Source organism: Narcine bancroftii, chromosome 5 (assembly GCF_036971445.1).
Source record: "Narcine bancroftii isolate sNarBan1 chromosome 5, sNarBan1.hap1, whole genome shotgun sequence".
NCBI classification, from domain to species: Eukaryota; Metazoa; Chordata; class Chondrichthyes; order Torpediniformes; family Narcinidae; genus Narcine; species Narcine bancroftii.
This window is the reverse complement of record NC_091473.1, coordinates 162395173-162410999: the sequence shown is the minus strand read 5'-3', so window position 1 is coordinate 162410999 and position 15827 is coordinate 162395173. Positions and strand designations below refer to the sequence as shown.

The 15827-nt window shown below is 40.8% G+C and overlaps 1 protein-coding gene across 8 annotated transcripts in view; it reads left to right on the top strand.

Annotated features, from left to right (window-relative positions):
* cep15 (centrosomal protein 15) overlaps positions 1-15827 on the top strand; it is a 47141-nt gene that overhangs the window by 19089 nt on the left and 12225 nt on the right. For 2 of the 8 annotated variants that reach the window (XM_069939538.1, XM_069939537.1), the window contains exons 4-5: positions 5926-6012; positions 8400-8429. The exons of 1 other annotated variant lie outside the window; for it this stretch is intronic. In XM_069939538.1, coding sequence (XP_069795639.1) covers positions 5926-6012; positions 8400-8423 — 111 coding nt within the window. In that variant the 3' untranslated portion in view covers positions 8424-8429. Of the gene's footprint in view, positions 1-5925; positions 6013-7757; positions 8367-8399; positions 8430-9620; positions 10727-15827 lie in introns of those variants that run through there. 5 more of the 8 variants (XM_069939532.1, XM_069939536.1, XM_069939539.1 and 2 more) reach the window with 4 other exon arrangements.

The window sequence follows — 15827 nt, the reverse complement described above, 5'->3', positions numbered from 1 at the left end:
ATCATCCAGGGCCTTTGCAATTTCTACACTAGCCTTCTTCAAGTTCAGAGGGAAAATCATATCCGGCCCAGGTGATTTATCTACCTTTATTTGCCATAATGCAACAAGCACCTCTTCCTCCTTCATCTCCATCTGTACCATGATTATTCTATTTGTTTCCCTTCCTTATGCACTATCCCAGTTTTCCTACATAAATACTGATGCAAAAAAATGTAAGATCTCCCCCACTGCGTGAGAATCCAGATAGATCCTCTTGGGCAGTGGTTCTCAACCTTATTCTTTCCACTCACTTACCACTAAGTAATTCCTATGCCATAAATGCAATGTGATTGGTAAGGAATTGCTTAAGGTGGGATGTGAGTGGGAAGGGAAGGTTGAGAATCACTGCTCTAGACCCAATTGTTACTGAAATATTTTCCTTGAGAAAAATTGTTATTGGCCCATTTCCTTTGAAGTTATGAAACCGTGCACATAACGAGTCAATGAGGTACGATTAAAACAATGATTTTCAAACTTTTTCTTTACACCCACATATCACCTTAAGCAATCCCTTACTAATCACAGAGCACCTATGGCATAAGGAATACTTAAAATGGAATGTGAGTGGAAAGAAAAAGGCTGAGAACCAATTTTGTTCTTTCCTTTACTCTTAATATAGAACCCCTTCGGGTTTACATTCACATTATCTGCCAGAGCAGTCTCATGTCTTCCTGATTTCTTTCTTGTGTATTTTCTTGCTTTTTTTGTGTGTCATTAGCTCCTTGTTGCCTGTACTTGCGATACACCTCCCTCTTTTTCTTAATCAGATTGCCAATATGCCTTGAAAACCAGGGGTAACTTTGCCTTTTATCGTAACAGGAACATGTGAACTCTGCACTCATGATTTATCCCTTGAAGGCCATCCACTTAAATAACACCCCCGTGCCATAAAACAACATATCCCAATCCACTTTACCTAGATCCTTTCTCATTTCCACAAAATTTTCCTTCCTCCAATTTAGAATCCCAACATGCGGACCAGTCTTCTCCTTTTCTATAAATAATTTGAAGCTCATGACATTATTGTCACTGGATCCAAAATGTTCACCTACACATACATCTGTCACCTGATCTGTTCCCTACTAGTAGATCAAGTACTGCATTCTCTCTTATTGTTACCTCTGCATATTGATTTAGAAAACTTTCCTGAACACATTTCACAAACTCAAGCCATCCAGCCCTTTTTACAGTATGGGAGTCCCAGTCAATATGTGGAAAGTTTAAAATCTCCTGCTATCACATTGTTCTGCTTCTTACATCAATCTGCTCTCTCTCTACAGATTTGCTCCTCCAATTCTCTCTGACTATTGCGTGGTCTGTTAGTGTGGTCACAACTTTTCCTCAACTCCATCCATATTGCCTCTGTAGACGAGTCCTCCTGGCTGTTCGGACTTCGCACAACAGAGATATTTTCCCTGACTAGTAATGCCACTACTCCCCCTTTCATCCCTCCTTCTCTAACATGTCTGAACTAATGGAACCCTGGAAATATTAAGATGCCAGTCCTGCCCATTCTGCAACCAAGTCTCACTAATACCAACGATATAATCCCACGTATCAATCCATGCCCTAAGATCATTAGCCTTTCTAACAATACTCCTTGCATTAAAATTAACACACCTGAGAAAAATTTCTATCTCGTACAAATCTATGATTTCTGTCTATACCTTTATCCTTCTCTTGCTCACTGGGTGTTTTTATGCCAGGCCTCTGCTTTGAGGCCAGCATCAAATGCGGATCAAAAATTTAAACGCCTGTTTATGAAACAGCCCTAAAAGGCTCCTCCAGTGCTGCTTTTATGTGGAGCAGCACCTCAGTGCATCATCCGGAGCAGGACGATTGTTGCCATGGCACTGGCCATCCTGAATACCCCTGATGGGGTCAGTGGGGAGAGAGAGAGAAGTGAGATGGGTTGCAGGTTGATGACATCATTAGCCTTCCCCTAGCCAGCTGCTTGTAGTGGATACACCTTTATCCAGTGCACTGCACCACCACTAGGACTACCTTGAAGAAGGATTGGAATCACTGCTTTGCAGCTGCTCACGGATCATTTATGAAGGCAAGTTTTCTGACATGAGGGCAGAGAATCTCCATTTGGATTTTTTGGTTTGTAAAAGGGCCTACTAACTAATCTTAACATAGTGGTTCCCCTCCCCCCTGTAAATCTAATTTAAACTCATCAGGACAAGGCGAACAAACTTACCAGCAAGGATATTAATCCCCTTCAAGTTTAAATGCAATCCCTCCTGTTGGTGCAGATCCCACCTTCCCTGGAACACAGCCCAGTGATCTAGAAACTTGAAGCCTTCCCTCTTATTAGAAATTTAATACTTTTAAAATGATGCGACTCAGATCTCAAAACTTCCTCCTTTTGCTTTTTCTTTTCTATTTTCTTACTTTTTCTCTCCCTCTATTCCATCATATCTGTCCCCTTTTCTTTCAAATCTGGGGAGGGGATGCTGGGAGAAGAGGGACTCTCCTTTTTATTTTTTTTGGACCTTGTGAATATTTTTCTATGATTTTATATTAAATATATTATTGTTATTTTATTGAGTCCTATATTCTGTATTTTCTTAAAATTTAAAGTATTCCAAAAAAAAAGTATCTGACCATTAACCCTGTACTCAGCCTCAGGTTTGACCTTCCAAAATGCATCACTCACACTTACCTAGATTGAACTCCATCTGCCACCTTTCTGCGCAACTCTGCATCCTGTCTTTCTCCTCTTGTAACCTTCGACAACCTTCAGCTCCATCCACAACTCTTCCAACCTTTGTAGGGCCATGTGACCATCAGGAACCCATCCACGATAATCCCATTCATCAGCACATGTTCTGTAGCCTGTTAGCTATTCTTAGCCCTCTGCTCTCTCCCCAACTCTTACTTTCCCTTCTACACTCCCACCTGGATCCACTTATCACCTCCTACATTTTGGTCTGTTTCTTCTCCTTCCCCCACCTTTTTATTCTGGCATATTGGCAGCATTGTGAAGGGGCTCAGGTCCGAAACATCGATCACCCTTTACTTCCTATGGATGCTGCATGATACTGAGTTTCTCCAGCACTTCTATGTACTGCACCAGACCCCAGTTTTGTTCTCATCAATATAAGAAATAGGAAATATTTTGGTGTGTGCAGTGAGATTGTGGCCAATCGTGACTATTCTCCCAGCCCAAACCTTGGACCCGGATTGCCTTACATATTAAAAAAAAATCTGTTGATCCTAGCCTTGAATATTACTGGTGACCCATCTCCTGCAGGCTGAGGGGAAAACCATTCCAACACCAACCAGCATCAATGAGTTTCTGAGTGAAACACAAAATTCTGCACCTGCTGTGATCATCGTAAAAACACACAGAAATGCTGAAGGAACTCAGCCAGTCTTGCAGCATCCATAGGAGGTTAAAGATATATTGCTGACATTTCAGGCCTGAACCCTCCTTCAGGATATGAGTTTAAAAAAAACAACAGGAAGGTGTCTGAATAAAGGAGAGGAGGAGGAGACTAGACCAACAAAGGGTGTTAATTGGATATGATAAAAGGAGCAGTGAGAATTGATTTTGGCTCTGAGAAAGGAGACAGAGGGAAAAGGGAAGATAGACAGATCTGGTGGGAAAGGCAATGGGGGAAGAAAGACTGTTTAATGGAAACCAGAGACTATTTAATGAAAGTCAATATTAGGGCCATCTAGTTGGAGGGTGCCCAGATGGAAGATGAGGCATTATTCTTCCAATTTACATTTGTCTCAGTCTGGTGGTGCCTGGACAGGCATGTCAGCAAGGGAATGAGGTGGGGAATATTTCTCTTCATCTCAGTCCATTGGAAAAGGAGATGGACCTCTCTGTGCCAAATACTTTTACACAGAGCGGTGAGTATGTGGACCGTTGCTTCCAAGACCCTGCCATGTAGGTCAAGATTCTCTCATGTAACAGCTTCTCCAAGACTATACCTGGTCTCCTCTCTACTTTGTCTCTGGTCTGCAGTCCACACTCAACGCTGATGGTCACTCGCAAGTTTCCACACTGTCTCACTGTCCCATACTAAAAAGGACAGCCCTTCAGACGCACAGGAGAAGGCTGATGCTGGAATCTGAAGCTAAACACAATCTGCTTGAAGAACCGAGCATTGTCAGTGGGAGAAAAAGTGCAGTCGATGTTTCGAGCCAAAACCCTTCATTGGGATTGAGGGAAGTTGGTGCAGGAGCTGTGTAGAGGCCAGGGTGAAGGTTAGGGTCCCACATGGGATTGGCAAAATAGCAAGAGGTGAGATATGACAGGCAGAGGCAGATGCTGAGCAAAGGGAAAGAGAGGAATAGATCGGCGGAATACAGAGGGTCTTTACCCAGAGAAGGGGAATCAGTAATCAGAGGTTTAAAGTGAAGGGGGAGAGACTGAACAGGAATCTGAGGGGTAACCTTTCTACACAGAGGGGGCTGCATGTATGGAACAGAGGTGGTGGTTGAGGCAAGCATTGCTGCAATGTTTTTTTTGAAATGGATGGATAGAAGGATATGGGTCCAACGTAGGCAGGATTTGTGTGGGTGGACATTTTGGTCAGCATGAGCAGACTGTGCCAAAGGATCAGTTTCCACATTGTGTGACTTTTAATTCAACTCCACTGAAGCCGGAGGTCTGGACTTTGCATCTTTACTGTCAAGGGGGACAGCGTGTAGAATGATGCCCTGCTCCCAACACGACGACAGCAGCCACATTTTAAGAGATTTTCAATGGCCCTGGAGTGCTGAGGAATAACATAGAGTTGTGAAAGCTGTGGTGTTAATGTCAAGATCCTCGCGTGGGAAGTGACAAGGTAAGGGGGGGCAGGCAAGGAGAAGGGGGGTTGCAAGGAGGGAGAGAGTGATGAGAAGGGCGGCAAGGGGGTGGTTTTGTAATCCCAGATCAAGCTCTCTAGACATAGACCATTGAGGGGAGATAAGGTGAGTAGATTCTCTGGAGGGGGAAAGTGAAAGAGACGGATCTGAGGGCAGGGGTAGCCTCCAGGTGGAGCAAGGATCTGATGTGGGGGTGAGGTCTTCTTGAAAAAGGGCCCTGCCCATGTTGTGAATGTTGCCCCTTAACATGCTCAACGGGGAAGCACAATTAACACCATGCCTTTACAGCGCCAGCAACGGGTTCCAATCCCATGCTGTGCATAAGGAGTTCTCCTCGTGTCTATGAGTTTCCACCAGGGGCTCTGATTTTCTCCAACCCTTCAAAAGTATACTTCAAAAGTATAGGCCATTTGGGATATTTGAGTGGCGGGGTTGTCATGAGCCAGAAGGGCCTGTTCCTGTGCCATACGTTAAAATTAATTGACCTCTGGAGTCATCCTGAGGCACAATAACCAACTGTGACATCACTAAACTCTTCCTGTGACATTACCGATGTGGAGAAACATGTCCTGAACTTTAGTTTGTGTAAATGATACTTCAGCACCAACCTCATTTGTATAACCCACCTTTCTCCAATCTCTTTCTTGCTCTCTCTTTCTCCAACCCCCCCCCCCCCCCCCTTCCCCTCTGTCTACTTTCAGAGCCAAAATCAATTCTCACCTTTCCTCTTATATTCAATTACCACCTTTTTACAGCACCAAATAGCCTGACCATGCCTGGGATTGTCTGATTTCTGAAGCTAAGTAGGCACAGGTCTGGTCAGTACTTGGAGGGGAGACTGCCAAAGAAGACCAGGGCCTGTAGGTTTCTGTAAGGGGCGCTGTATAAAGTGGCGACTCTCTGTCTGCCTTACAGTAGACAAAAAGTAAAGAATTTCATTAATGTTATTCTAAATGTGTATTACTTGACAATAATGGAACCTTTACCTTTTGTATGTTGTTCTGTACTCTTCCCCCTCCCATTCTTCCTTCTTTCTCTCCCCACTCTTAAATTCAGATGCCTGTATTTTTTCACTTGTATCTCAAAGAAGGGCCTGAAACATCGGTAATATATCTTTACCTCCGATGGACTCTTCAAGACCAGGTGAGTTCCTCCAGCATCTCCTGACAAAAATCACAGCATCTACAGACTTTTGTTTCACTCCATGGACAGTATTGGATCTGCTCCAATAACTGGTCCAGAGAGAGGTGGATTGATGGAAGGTGTAATGGTGCAGAGAGCAGGTTTCAACGATGATTCCCAGAGCTCAGGACCTGGGAGGTGAAGGACAGTTGATGGTGGCTGAGCTGAACTTGAGAGTGCTCCGCTGGGCAAATCACAAGGAGCACAGGGGTCCTGGATGGGGAGGGATTGGGGGAGTGGAGAACTTCAGAATGAAGGGATTTGGCATGAGGAACATAGGGACTAATGAATGAATGGGAGTTTGAAGGCAGGGAGGTGAAGTTGGGTAATGGCTGATTGACGAGCTGGTGTAGCAGAGGAAAGAGACAGTTAGAGGTGACGAGAATGCCTGGTGCTTCAGGTGTAGATGAAGACTATCTTCCCCTTTCTGATCTCCCTCCCCTATTTTCTCCCTTACCACTCACCCACATCCAAATATACCTCCACCCATTCATCCTCCTTGGCTCCCCACCAGGATTCTACTCCTCTCTCTACATCTGCAGCCCCACCTGCTGCCCAACTTCAATTCCATTTGCTCTCTTTACCACCACCATTCTCACCTCTTATCAGTTTCCAACATTGGTACTTTTGCCTTCTCATCGCCCACAATTCATCTTACTCTCGCTGACTGAAAGTTAGGGTCACAGAGTCACCCACTGTGGAAACAGGCCCTTCAGCTCAACAGCCCATGCCAACCAAAATGTCCCATCTACCTGCAAATGGTCCATATCCCTCTTAAACCCATCTGCCCAAATGTTTCGCAAACATTGCAATAGTCCCTGCCTCATCCACCTACTCCAGCAGATCATTCCACACATCCACCACCCTGTGTATTGTGTGTGTGTGTTTGAAAAATAAAGTTACCTCTCAGGTTCTTGTTAAATCTCTCTCCTTCTCCTTAAACCTTTGTCCTCTGATTACCCGATTTCCCCTACTCTGGGCAAAAGACTCTCTGCAGTTAAACAGGAAAGTCTGCAGATGCTGTGATTGCAGTGCAGCACTCAGACTTGCTAGAGAAACTCAGCAGGTTACGCAGCTCCATGGGTCACAGGAAGTAAATGGTAGCCAACATTTCATCCCTGAGTCCTTTAGCAAGGTATAAGCAAAAAGCAGGCAGGTGCCTGAATAAAATTCTGGAGAAGGGAGATGAAGAGGGAGGAATGGCAGGGGGAGGAGTGCAGGCTAACAGGTGGGAGGGTGAAGGGGGAAAATGATGAGAAGTTATAGGGGGTGGGGAGATGAAGGGATTAGGAAAGAGAGGGACTGGGGTGAGGGGGCCAACAGAAACCGGAGAAGTCAATATTAATGCCATCTGGTTGGAGGGTGCTCAGATGGAATACAAGAATCTCCAACGTGTCTACATATCCCTTTGCAATCATGATCTATTCTGCAAGACAACGGTTCCATGAATAGATGGAGTTGGGAGGATGAGGGAGGTCCTGCAAATGGGACGGGTTGATCCAGACAAGGAGGCACCAGCTCCTCCCTCAACTATCACGGGCAAAATGGATCCAATCCCTTTTCACTATCTTGTCCCTTCAATGCCCAACCCAACAATCCAATTTTAGAAGTGGTAAGTGCTCAGATGGAATACATTGGGGGAGGTTGGGGTAGTTGGAAAATTTCTACAGATGTATGCCGACTGGCTGCACCAATATCTCTGACAGAAAACCCTACAAATGGTAGTGGACACAGCCCAGGACATCACAGACAAAACTTCCCCACCATCGAGAAAATCAACAGGAAATGCTGTCATTGGAGAATAGCAGCGATCATCAAGGATCCACACCATCCAGCACATCCTCTGTTCTCGTTACTACCATCAGGAAGAGGTCTAGGTGCCACAAGACTTACACAACCAGGTTCAGGAACAGCTGCTACCCCTCCACCATCAGACTCCTCAATGACAAACTCAATCAGGGACTCATTTAAGGACTTTTGCACTTTGGATTTTTTTAATCTCTCTGTTTTGCAATTTATTTACATTTTAAAAATTTAGACATACAGCATATTAACAGACCGTTTTGGCCCATGAGCCCTTGCCAACCAATTACATCCAATTGGCCTTACAACCCCCAGTACGGTGGGAGGAAACTAGAGAACAGGGGAAAACCCACACAGACACAGGAAGAATGCACAAACCCCTTACAGTCAAAGTGGGATTCGAATCCAAGTCCCAGTCACTGGTGCTATAATGCCATTGCATTAACTGCTACACTAACCATGCCATATTTATTTGTTTACATGTGTATATTGAGTCAGTTTTCTTTTTGCACTGCTAATAAGTGGTAATTCTGCCTCGCCCGCAGGAAAAAGAATCGGGTTGTATGTAATGTCAGGTATGTACTCAGAGTAAATCTGAATTCTGATGGATATATATCATGGGGTTGATAGTTGTGGTAGACAGTTATTGGTTTTAGTGAACATGATTAACCAGGGGAAGGGGGTTGGAATTTGGAGCTGGGATTACTCTTCCCCTCTGTGTTCCCTGAATGAGACACTGGATGGAAGTTCTCCAAAATCAATCTCCTGTTCCCCATTCACCAGTAGAGTTGGTGTGTGACTAAGACCTTGACAAGTGACACATTCATCCCATTGGTTGTACGGTTAGTGTAGTGGTTAGCTCAACGCTATTACAGTGCCAGCGACCTGGGTTCGAATCCGCTGCTGTCTGTAAGGAACATAGAATGCAACACAGTACAGACCCTTTATCCCACAATTTGTACTGACCTAATTTACCCTCCCTTCCCTCCTTCTCACTCATAACCCTCTATTTTTCTTAGATCCAGGTTTCTGAATGAGAGTCTTTTGAATATCCCCAGCAATGCATTCCAGTCACCCACCACTCTCTGTGTGTTTTTTAGAAAAAACTTATCTCTTACCCCTAAACCTTCCTCCTCTCATCTTAAACTGATGTCATCTAGTGTTTGCTACTGTCGCCCCAGGAAAAAGCTGCTGGCTGTCCACCCTGTCAAGGCCTCTATTAAGTCATCACTCGTCCTTCTTTGCTCCAAAGAGAAAAGTCCCAGCTCTGCTAACCTTGCCGAATAAAACACATTTTCTAATCCAGGCAACATCCTGGTAAATCTCCTCTGCCCCTCTCCATAGCTTCCACATGCTTCCTGTAATGAGGCGACCAGAACTGAACACAATATTGCAAGTGTGGTCCAACCAGAGTTTAAAACAGCTGCAACATTACCTCGTGGCTCTTGAACTCAATCCCTGACTAATGAAACCCAGCATACCATAGCCCTCTCTTAACTGTCTATCGACCTGACGTTAACCTTGAGAGATATATGGATTTGCACCCCAAGGTCTCTCTTCTTCCACAGTTAAGAAACCTGCTATTAACCATGTACTCTGCTTTTGGATTTGTCCTTCCAAAATACATCACCTCATACTTATCCGGATTGAACTCCATCTGACACTTTTCCACCCAACTCCAAATCCTGACTATAACCTGTTGTAACCTACAACAACCTTCTACACTATCCAACCTTACTGACACATCCCTCCACTTCTTTGTCCAGGTCATTTATAAAAATCACAGAGCTGGGGTCCCAGAACAGATCCCTGCTGATCTGTCGCTGCAGGCTGGTCAGCAGGAGGCCAGCTGGAGATCCACTCCCAGCACTGATGAGCAACAGAGAGGGCTGCTGTTCGCCCTGGCCTGCAACCTGGATCCCAGGGTCGACCACCAGGCCTCCAGCACATCCCGAGCACGAAGGTGAAGCCGGGCCAGGGGAGGAGGAAGATCACCATGGGGCAGAAGTGGGCCACTGGCCAGCTAGCCAGCCAAGAGCCTTCAGCCCTGGCCCATGAGAGGCCCTGTGGAGCACTTCCTTTTTTTTTCACACTGTGAACCATATCAATCAAATACATACAAACATTTCCCTCTTAAATATATACAGAGGCATGTTCTCCCCTTTTTCCCCCTCCAAACCCATTAAAATTTCAACATATACAATACAATAAAACCATTAAATAATGTCATCACCCAATGAAAATAAACAAGAAAATTGTGTGTCCTACTTTTACACACTGGATCAAGTCATTTTGTCTAATTATCATTTTAGGGGGTGGAGGTCCGAGGCAAGCCCTCTCTGTTATGTTCCCAAATTTGTTCAAATAATGTGACTTTATTTTTTTAATTATATGTTATTTTTTCCAATGGAATACATTTATTTATTTCCATGCACCATTGCTGTACTCTCAGGATCTCTTCTGATTTCCAAGTTGACATTATACATTTTTTGCTACTGCTAAGGCTATCGTAATAAATCTTTTTTGCACTTCATCCAGTTTGTGGCCTAATTCTTTACTTCTTATATTACTTAGAAGAAAGATCTCTGGATTTTTTGGTATGTCGCTTTTTGTGATTTTATTTAATACCTGATTTAGATCTTCCCAAAACTTTTTCACTTTCTTGCATGCCCAAATTGCATGTACTGTTGTTCCCATTTCCTTCTTACAGCGAAAACATCTATCTGATAATGTTGGATCCCATTTTTTTAACTTTTGGGGCATGATATATAACCTGTGTAACCAATTATAATGTATCATGTGCAACCTTGTGTTTATTATATTCTTCATAATTACAGAGCATAACTTTTCCCATATTTCATTTTTTATCTTTATGTTTAAATCTTTTTCCCACTTTTGTTTGGGTTTATAGCTTATTTAATAATTTTCCTTCTCTTGCAGCTTGATGTACATGTTTGTTATAAATCTTTTTATTATCATTGTTTCTGTGATCACATATTCAAAGCTGCTTCCTTCTGGTAATCTCAGTATGCTTCCCAATTTGTCCTTTAAGTAGGCTTTCAGTTGATGGTATGCAAACATTGTACCACGAGTTATTCCATATTTGTACTTCATTTGTTCAAATGTTAATAAATTATTTCCCAAAAAACAATTTTCTATTCTTTTAATTCCTTTTCTCTCCCATTCTCTATAGGAAAGATTATCTATTGTAAAAGGGATTAGTTGATTTTGTGTCAATAATAATTTTGGTAGGGGAAGTCACGTGATAGAGTAGTGGCCGGTCGGGGAACTCCAGTCCTCTCCAGAAACGTTAAAAAAAATAGAGAAAAAGCAAAGGCACAAACATAAAAACCAAAATAAAGTGAAAGTAAAAGTATGAAGAAAATGGCAGCGAAAAAAGAAAAACCAAAGACAACGGGAAGAAAAGAAGAAGGAAAGACGTCGGAAGAAGGTGAAGGCCTTACCTGTACGAGGAGGCCCGCCGTGGAGAGAGAAGCCCGCTCCCTAAGGTCAGTTGAAGCCCTGAACTCGGGACTACAAAAATGGCTCACGGAGCCAAACAAAAGTGCGCAACCGCGCATGCGCAAGACAAAAATAACACTGACGGGAGGGGGGACCAGCTGAGGAGTAGATCTCCACAGCTGAAACTGACAACTACAACACAACAGCAAGAGGAAAACAGAAAATAACGAGAGCAAGAAAGAAGAGAGTAAAAATAAGAAATCAAAGAAACAACAGATGACCAACCCAGAGGAAGAAGACCAACACCAAGACACTTCTAATAAAAATAAGAAGACCAAAAATACCTAACAAAATAAAACAAACAACCCAACAAGAAAACCAGAAGAGACAGAGGTAAAGGACACAGATCCTGAAGTGGACTCAGAAGAAGAAGAGGAAGAACACAGAGAAAAGGAAGATGAAGGGAAGGGCAAGTACATGGATATATTTTTTTTAAAGAATATATGGAAACAGTAAAAGAATGGCAGACACAAGAATTCAGTGAAATAAAAAGTACAAAAGAAAAAGTGAATAGATTAGAGATGATCATGACAAAAGAGTAGACAAGGTGGAAGAACGAGAAACAGCCATAGAAATGGAAGTAGATGACTTAAAAAAGAAATTAGAAGAATCTGATAAAAAAGTTAAAGAGACACAGGAGCTGTTAGCTCAGAAGATAGATATAATGGAAAATTATAATAGAAGAAACAATATAAAGATAGTGGGCCTTAAGGAAGATGAAGAAGGCAAAAATATGAAAGAATTTATAAAAGAATGGATCCCCAGGGTCCTAGGAAGACCAGAATTACAGGAAGAAATGGAAATAGAAAGGGCACACAGAACATTAGCCCCTAAACCACAACCACAACAAAAACCAAGATCCATTCTAGTAAAATTCCTAAGATATACAACAAGAGAAAATATATTGGAGAAGGCCATGAATAAAATAAGAGAAGATAAAAAACCACTGGAATACAAGGGTCAAAAAAATTTCTTCTATCCAGATATAAGTTTTGAACTCCTGAAGAAGAGGAAGGAGTTTAATGCAGCAAAAATGACCCTATGGAAAAAAGGTTATAAATTTATGTTAAAATACCCAGCAGTACTTAAAATAGTTATTCTGGGGCAGCAAAACAGACTATCCTCGGATCCGGAAGAAGCATGAAAATTTGCAGAACAACAAAACAGACAGAGAGATGAAGAGATGTAACAAGAACAAAAATGACAACAAACTATATGTATGTGTGTATGTAGGTATTTATATACATACATATATATATATATATATAAATAGAGTATAGGTAAGAACTAAGAAGGGAAAAAAAGGGAAGAAAGGAAGTAAGGAGGGAATTAAGAGAATGACCTTTGTTATATATGAAGATTAAAATCTTTTCTGGGGGGGGCTGGGTGGGGAAGAATTACAGTCACTGCGAAATCAGTTGACGCTTGCGAGCGAATTCGCAAATCCAAATGGAGAGGGGAGATGTGGTTGCCCGACAAGGGATAAAGGGCAACTCAGAAAGGGGAGGGACTATTGGGGTTAAAGGAATTTTAGATATGAAAATAGTGGAAATATTTTATGTTTTAGAAATGTTGACTTATAATGTGTTCAAAAAAAGAAAGCAGAAATGGATAAGAAGGGAAGGTGGTGATGAGGAAACGGAAAGGAAAGATAAACAAAGTATGAAATGGCTATGTTGAACTATATGACTTTAAATATTAATGGAATACATAACCAAATCAAAAGGAAGAAACTTAAATATACTGAAAAAAGAAAAAAATTGATATAGCATTCATACAAGAAACACATCTAACTGAAGTGGAACACAAGAAATTAAAGAGAGATTGGATAGGACATGTAACAGCAGCATCATATAATTCAAAAGCCAGAGGAGTAGCTATATTAATCAATAAAAATGTACCAATCAAAATAGAAGAAGAAATAATAGATCCAGCAGGGAGATATGTAATGATAAAATGTCAAATATATTCAGAATTTTGGAATTTACTCAATGTATATTCACCTAATGAAGAAGATCAAAAATTTATGCAAGATATTTTTTTGAAGGTAGCAGACACGCAAGGGAACATACTAATAGGAGGGGATTTCAACCTTAATTTGGATTCAAACATGGATAAAACTGGGGAAAAAAATTAACAGAAAGAACAAAGTAACCAAATTTATAATTAAATCGATGCAAGAAATGTAACTTTTGGATATATGGAGGAAACAACACCCAAAGGAAAAGGAATATTCATATTATTCGGGTAGACATAAAACATACTCAAGGATAGACCTATTCCTGTTATCAGCCCACATTCAAGGGAGAATTAGGAAAACAGAATATAAAGCTAGACTATTATCGGACCACTCACCCCTGTTATTGGCAATAGAGCTAGAAGACATCCCACCAAGAATGTATAGATGGAGATTAAACTCCATGCTACTTAAAAGACAGGATTTTAGAGAATTCGTTGAACGACAAATTAAAATGTACTTTGAAATAAATACGGAATCAGTGAAAGATAGGTTTATACTGTGGGATGCAATGAAAGCATTCATCAGAGGGCAAATAATAAGTTATGTAACTAAAATGAAGAAGGGCTACAATCGGGAAACAGAACAGTTGGAAAGGGAAATAACAAATATAGAAAAAGAATTAGCAATAACGGAAGATACAACTAAAAAAAGAGAATTGGCAGATAAAAAAATAAAATATGAAACACTACAAACATATAAGGTGGAGAAGAACATAATGAAGACAAAACAGAAATATTATGAGCTAGGAGAAAAAACGCACAAAATTCTAGCGTGGCAGCTTAAGACAGAACAGACTAAAAGAATGGTATTGGCATTAAGGAAAGGACAAACAAATTACATATAATCCAATGGAGATCAATGAAAACTTCAGGGAATTCTACGAGCAACTATACCAAACTGAAAACGAAGGGAAAGAAGACAAAATAGATGAATTTCTGACTAAAATTGAACTACTGAAATTACAAACAGAGGAGCAAAATAAATTAATAAAACCATTTGAAATAGAAGAATTACAGGAGATATTAAAAAAACTACCAAACAATAAAACAGCAGGCGAGGATGGATTCCCAATAGAATTCTGTAAAACATTTAAAGACTTATTAATTCCTCCCCTCCTGGAAGTAATCAACCAGATTGACAAAATGCAAAGCTTACCAGATTCATGCAAAACAGCAATAATTACAGTAATACCAAAGACAGGGAAAGATCCACTTGCACCAGCATTATATAGACCAATATCTCTACTTAACACAGATTATAAGATAATAGCTAAACTATTAGCAAACAGATTGGCCGACTATGTACCAAAAATAGTAAATCTAGACCAAACTGGATTTATTAAAAAAAAGACGAACAACAGACAATATCTGTAAATTTATTAACTTAATTCATGCAGTAGAAGGAAATAAAGCTCCAACAGTAGCAGTTGCTTTAGACACAGAGAAGGCCTTTGACAGAGTAGAATGGAATTATTTATTCAAAGTACTACAAAAATTCAGCTTACCAGAGAAATATATTAATCGGATTAAAGCATTATATAAGGGGCCTTTGGCGAAAGTGACAGTAAATGGATATATATCAAAACAATTTAACTTAAGCAGATCAACAAAGCAGGGATGTCCACTATCTCCCTCACTGTTCGCGTTAGCTGTAGAACCACTAGCAGAACTGATAAGAACAGAAAATAAAATAAGAGGGATAAAAATAAAAGACAAGGAATATAAAATCAGTCTATTTGCAGATGACGTGATAATATACTTAACAGAACCAGAAATATTAATAAAAGAATTACATAGGAAATTGAAGGAATATGGAGAAGTGTCAGGGTGCAAGATCAACGCAAATAAAAGTGAAGCAATGCCAATGAATAATGCGGATTTCTCAAAATTTAAGAAAGAATCACCATTCAGATGGCAAATGCAAGCAATACGATACCTAGGTATACAAATAAATAAAAACCTCGGCCATCTATATAAACTCAATTATTATCCACTAATGAAAAAATTACAGGACGACTTAGAGCATTGGAAAGACTTACCACTAACACTAATAGGAAGGATAAACTGTATTAAAATGAACATTTTCCCAAGGATACAATACCTATTTCAGGCATTGCCAATACACTTGACGGAGAAATTCTTCAAGGAGTTAAAGAAAATAATAAGGAAATTTTTATGGAAAGGGGGAAACCGAGGATAGCACTAGATAAATTAACAGAATGGTACAAACAAGGAGGCTTACAACTACCAAACTTTAAAAATTATTATAGAGCCGCACAATTAAGATACCTATCAGTTTTTTATCAAACAAGGGAAAAAGCAGATTGGACCAGATTAGAACTAGATAAAATAGGGGAGAAGATACCTGAACATATACTATATAAATGGGATGAAAAATTGGTGCAACGTAGGAATTCACCAGTATTGCATCA